This window comes from Morone saxatilis, unplaced genomic scaffold (genome assembly GCF_004916995.1).
Source record: "Morone saxatilis isolate NCDOM2014 unplaced genomic scaffold, NCSU_SB_2.0 Contig11, whole genome shotgun sequence".
NCBI classification, from domain to species: domain Eukaryota; kingdom Metazoa; phylum Chordata; class Actinopteri; family Moronidae; genus Morone; species Morone saxatilis.
Genome location: NW_023339663.1, coordinates 2,649,069 through 2,655,234, shown reverse-complemented (window position 1 = coordinate 2,655,234; position 6,166 = coordinate 2,649,069). Strand labels below are relative to the sequence as shown.

The 6,166-nt window shown below is 41.9% G+C and overlaps 1 protein-coding gene across 1 annotated transcript in view; it reads right to left on the bottom strand.

Moving 5' to 3' along the window:
* The window catches only part of adamtsl5 (ADAMTS like 5), a 28,483-nt gene extending 24,958 nt beyond the window's left edge, over window positions 1–3,525 (bottom strand). The window contains exon 1 of the mRNA XM_035682476.1: window positions 2,742–3,525. Within this exon, the coding sequence (XP_035538369.1) occupies window positions 2,742–2,914 (173 nt within the window). The 5' untranslated portion in view covers window positions 2,915–3,525. The remainder of the gene's footprint in view (window positions 1–2,741) is intronic.
* Between the last annotated feature and the right edge of the window lie 2,641 nt (window positions 3,526–6,166).

Here is a 6,166-nt window from a genome sequence, read left to right as displayed (position 1 = left end):
TAATCCAGCTTGGAAGCAAGCCTTTCAAACAGTAAAGTACAGGGTTTTCATCAGGTTCGTGCAGAGAGAGAGACACAAACACAGAGCAGTAAACTCTTATCTGACTGAACCTTGAAACGAGACAGTGGCCATCAGTGAGATCACTGGCAGGGAGCAGGAGTCAGTGTGCACAAGAGGATCAAGTTCAGGACCTGCTTCAAAGTAACCCACAAACAGTATTTAGATGAGCAGGATGTTGCAGTGGGACAAGACATAAGGGGGATTCTTCAGATGCAACTGTGGTTTTCACCCAACAACATGTGCTATCCTTCTGTTTGAAAGTTGGAGGTTTGCAGGTTTTATATTGTAAGACTTTATGTGGTTTTAATCTTGGACTGAATTACTGACTGGAATCTTTCCAGGATGTAGACGGTAGAGCAGAAGTGAACCTGTTGAATACAAACGGTTGTCACTTGGGCAGAACATTGTGGTCTCTTTTTTCGCAAGTCAAAAGTTTATATCCCTACTATTTGCCTTTTTCACATCAGACATTTTGAGTTGTCATAGCAGGGAAAGCGCAGGTGTTTGCTAATAACAATCACAATGTCATGTTTCCAACTATGTTATGCAGTTATGAGGAGCTGGTTGATCGATATAAGCAGTAGTTAACCACAATTCTCCAGTTGGTAAAACAGAGAAAGAGGGCCCAACAAGATGACATAATTCGAAGAGCACCAGTCAAATCTCAAACTGTGAAAAACAATGCAGAAAACAGGATGGAAATATGACATTTCAGTTAGTTTCTTGTATTAATGTGACTGTGAGGAAGGTTACATCAGATCTGTGTGGAGTAGAGCTGCAACTAAAAAGTTTATTTTCATTTACGAATAATCAATTAGTTGTTTGGTCCATAAAATGTCAGAAACTAATGAAAAATGTTGATCACTGTTTCCCAAAGCCAAGTGAGATGTCCTCAAATGTCTTGTTTTGTCCACAACCCAAAGATATTCAGTTTACTGTCATAGAGGGCTGAAAAAACCAGAAAGCATTCACATTTAAGATGCTGAAAGAATATGGACATTTCTTTCTTAAGGAATTAACTAAGGCAATTAATCAACTAATCATTGCAGCTCTTGTGTGTTTGTTTCCTCCTCCTCTAACTATAACTCCCATTGTGTATTTCAGTAAAAATGCACCACTAACACCAAGTACAAGTATTTTGAAATTGCCGCAGCTGTGATTCGTCCTTCGTCCTCGCTCGTGGGTATCTAGAGCCTTCTGCAACTTTCTGTACTTTAGGTGACTGTTGTTTTTCCTTGAACCACCTTCATTAACTGTACCTTTAGAGTTTACTACTCTATAACTTTACTGTGGATCAGAAGCTGTGTACATCTGGGCCCCATCACAGTAAGTGCCTGTGATGGGGCCCATCTGTAAAAAATGAACTTTTCAGTACAGAAATGAACCTCAGTTTTTTTTAGAAAATAGACAATTAACAAAGAGCCATTCTGAAAAATACTGATGTCCTTCTCTGGGGCTCAAACGCCACATCCACAGAGAAGAAAAGGATTGAAATTCCTCCCCGCAGGAGAGAGTGACATCATTGCGTGTAACACCAAATTAGAGTCCTCGTTTTGAAGCTATATGCTCAGTGTTCCATGGTAAGTAGATTAAATCTGTTCACGGGGCTGATGGCTCTTTCCCAAACAAACATTCCTCCAAAGAGTTATCAGAAAATGTGCCCTGAGCCAAATCTTTCTCCCTCTCCCTTATCGTTCTCCTCCTGCGACCAGTCAGGCTGACAGCCGCCCATCTGACAGACAGACTACACATTTCTCCTGACACATTACATCAAATGCAGCCCATAAAAGGCAAAATCACACAGAAATGTCAGCATGTATTGTTTCCACTAAGAGGAGTAATCCAGGGGACCAGAGGGAAAGACATGGCTTGTGATTTTAAGAGACAGATTTAGAAGAGTCCAGACTTAATGTGAAGATTCAGACCCTCTGCAGTCCCCTGTGTTTGTGTTCTCTGTTGCAGGGATGGGATTAGATCAAATATGAGCAGGGTATTTATAGCCAGTGACATTTAGGAGATAAAGGTAGTGTAGCAGGATGGGTGGAATGTAGAGACTGGAGTTGCAATATTACAGATACTGTGTGGCAGGAGGATTACCTCACCCACTGGCAGGAAGTAGCCTACAGCAGGCTGGATATGACTTCTGCCCCCAGAGCAAACATATGCACTGCACAGGAGTCTTACAGGATTATCTGATCTGCTTCAAGTGAAGTTTCTTTGATGCAAAAGTTCAAGTTTCTAAGAAAAGAAATGTTACACATATGCACCCATACAGAAAAGAAATGTCTTGAAACACCACTTTTTCCTGCAGTTCTTGTGATGAAGGGAACCACAAAACAAACAGCTTCAAACAGGGGGGGAGAACTCAACTGTCCCTGGAATTTATCACCTCCCATCCTTCACTGTACTGTAAAAAATGTTCCAAGGCTTTGCAGCTCCTTGCAAGCAAAATAACTGAAGGTAAATATTTAAAGCCACAACATATTTCCCCACTGAAATGCAACTCAGTCAGACTACAAACAGCCTCCACTTGGAGAAAAGAAAAACTCCACCTGTCTCTGGAATTTATCACCTCCCATCAAGACTGAACACTTCTTATAAATCACCTTAATTCAGGTCCCACGGGATCCTTCCTGCAGGCAGCCAGAAAATCTCATCAGAGACACATTTTAAAGTCTTACCTCATCAGTAGTGAGGACATAGTAGATCCTTGTGGATTTGGCTTCAGGTATGTGACAGTCGTGGTCAGGTGCCGTTTTGCACCCGTATCATGGTGTGAAACGTCGCGGCTCAGATGCACAGTGCATCCCAGCTGCAGGCTGCTCCGACACACGGGTTTCAGACCCAGCACCATCCATATCCCTCTCTCTCCTCTGGGCTTCTCCGTCCTATTCTTCTTCTTTTCTTTCTTTTTTTTTTAAGTGAAACTTTAAAGGAACTTTTTTCTCACTTTCAGCTGCAGAGCTCGTCCATCCAAACAGCTGTGTTACTCAGTTCCCAAAACGCATCACATCACTTTTGTCTTTCGGGACGCGCAAAGACGCATCTCCTGCTGGATTCAGGTGCAAAAAGTTCCGTTTTCTATTCCTTCTTTACATTAAAAACCACCTGTTGTGATTCACGCAGGTACTGCACATTATTCCAGATTTAAAAAAGTTAACTTGTCTGCATAAAAGTCTTACTATCGCCTCCAGACAGGTGATTTCACTTGTGCCCAGTCCTGCACGGATAAAACCCTCCTGTGTCTGCGGGTAGCTCCACTTGTTGTCTCTTCGCCTTTTGACCTTCCTCTCGGTCCAGACAGGTCCAATGTGCGCACAGGGCGGCAGGGACGCCTGGTAGAAAGCACAGAGAGCCACCGGGCAGCGCTCCACCAGTGCATAGGCTGAGTGAGCGCGGGGCGGTCGGTGTGTCGGTCGGTGTGTCGGGTGTCTCTCTCCCTCTCTCTCCACCTGAGCGATGCATTCCTGCGATGAACACGCCTCTCTCCTCCAATCGCAGCGCAGCAGCTCCTCTGAAGTCAGGAGGTGACACAACGTTTCCTACAGCGACCATGGAGGTGAAGAGGAGCTGCTCTTCAGTGCTGGAGGATAAACTCCCAAAAACTTAAACTGAAACAACAAAATATTAACTTCATGGAAACCAGGTGTTTGTACAGTGAGTAAAATGTACCCAAGGACCAATAATGAGTGAAGAATGATTATTAATGCATCAACACAATAATCCAAAACTGGAGGTAAATTCATAAAAAATAAACTTAAATGTTCCAGTTTTGAGAAGAGTTGTTTGATGATTCACGGGATGTATGGATTAGTAATCAAACTGAAGCAGGTTTATTTTGAAGCTCCTCAATATTTTGGACATATATTTTTACTTGACAATATTATTCTATAATCTGATGAATATAAAATCTTACTCTGCAACCATCAGATAAATAAAAGCAAAAAGAAATGTGCCTTTAATATCCATAAAGGTGTTGTATTCAGATACCACTGTGTAGGGCATTTTGGGTCTGCTCTGACACATAGGTTACACTTCAGGACAAAAGTTAGTGTAGAAACCTAACAAATGCTTCCATATAGGAGCCTAGGTATCACTGAATGGTGTGATTCATATGGTTTGTCCAGATGTCAGTTGAACACCTGTGGGACATTTTGCGGTGACATGTCATTTCACCACCATCATCCAGCTGGACAACTGAAGATACCTTGTTGTTTTTTTACTTTAATGTATCACCTGTCTGCATATATACTATAACACCTTATGTAGTGTAGAGGCATTAACAAACATTAACATCCATGGTCGGATTAACCAGCTAGCACCATATAAACGCACAATCATCCCTCTTTCTGTGCAATATATACAGTATACAGCACTGCCTGGTCTCAGGTAGGTGCAGCAATCTGATTAAACACATGACTTTAGGAATATGCAGCACAGAGCCAAAACAAAAACAAGGATCTTGAATCTAGAATTTCTTTATTAAATTAACACAAACAAGACCACTCACAGCAAGAGTGGCATTTTCAGGGCCCCGGGGCCAGTTTCCCACATGACCAGGTTAGTAATCCAGCCTTGCCTGCTACTCCCAAAAGAGGAGGAAATTATAAATAACTATGTATTTGCTAAAGTAAGTCATAGAGTGTCTATGTAAAGTTTATATTTATCATACTTATGGTATTTTGCAGTGCTTGTGGCAGTTTACAGGGACCTTAATGACTGTTTTGGTATATTATAATCTCCTATCACATTATTGTTAATTTAACATTCCTACAGGGACTTAATGTATTTTAGATTTTCAGAGTTCAGTGTTTGTTCACACACACACACACACACAACACACACACACACACACACACACCTACTTCCAGCTTCTTTCCACCATCATATCTTTCAGTCCCACCTGCATCCTGCTACCTTAGTCACTCTTTCCTAATTTCTTCCCGTCTATGTGCTTTCATCTTGCTGTGTGACTGCACTGTTTCACCAGGCAACCGCTTTAGGGAGAGAGACCTCATCTACATGTCAGGACACCTTTCTGTGTTAATCACTCAGTAGCAGCTATCCTTTCTCACAAGAACGTCTAACACGTCCTCTTTTTTTGTAACTCTATCCTTCTGGCATCTCCTTTTTTTTCACTGAGCTTTACATTTGAAGTATCCTCTTAGCAGGTATTGTTTCACATTTTGTGATGTATGAGGCAGCAACATGCAGGTCATCTCCAGTTTCTAACACTGCCTGTCCAACAGTACAAATGGGACGACTTAGTGATGGTGAAGCAACCACGGGGCCTTTCTGTGAACTCTGTCTCCACCTCAGCCATCTCAGTCCCTTTAAGCTCAGCCAAGGAGGAGACAATTCATCTGTGCTACAGTTTCAACACGCAACCTTGAACTATCATCTGGAGCCGTGCAGACATAACAGAGGAAACAAGACATTAGTTTCTCCACACAGAGCCGCAGAGGTGTTAATGTTATCTGAGAGCCTTCGCTGTGATCTCAGTCATCAGTTTCCTTTACTACTAGTTAGCTTGTTTTTGACCACACGGGGTCATGTTGCTAGTGTAAATATTATGCTGAATCAGACCACTTAGCAGTACACAGGATGTGATGTTGCAGTCATTTGAAGCCCATTACAGATGCCAAAAGAATGATTTACAAACCGACAAATGTTGACTTGCTGACAACATGAGCCTGCAGCGCCATAAATCTACAGGAGCACCAGACAGGCAGCAGCAATCAGCAGAGCGTGGTTACAGAGAGCAGGTTCTTCACAATCCGGTGGTCTTGTCTTCTCAATAACATGTGTTTGTGTAACCAATGTGTTCTTTTAGTTTGTTATATGTCACCAAAAATCCATCCCCGTTGTATAATTTTGTTTATTTTATTCTGTATACGAACCCGTTTTTGTGGTGTATTTTATTTTGGTACCTTTTAATTTTGTTTAATTGTATTTTGGCGGTGTGACCGTTGACCTGTTGGTGATGTCACTTCCTGCGCTATGCTGAGGCGACGACCTGAGGCTCTAGTTCAAAATGACCTAAAAACGCTAAATAGAGGTTCTAATTTTACTTTATAACTGTCACTAGTTTTGTTCTTTGTTATGG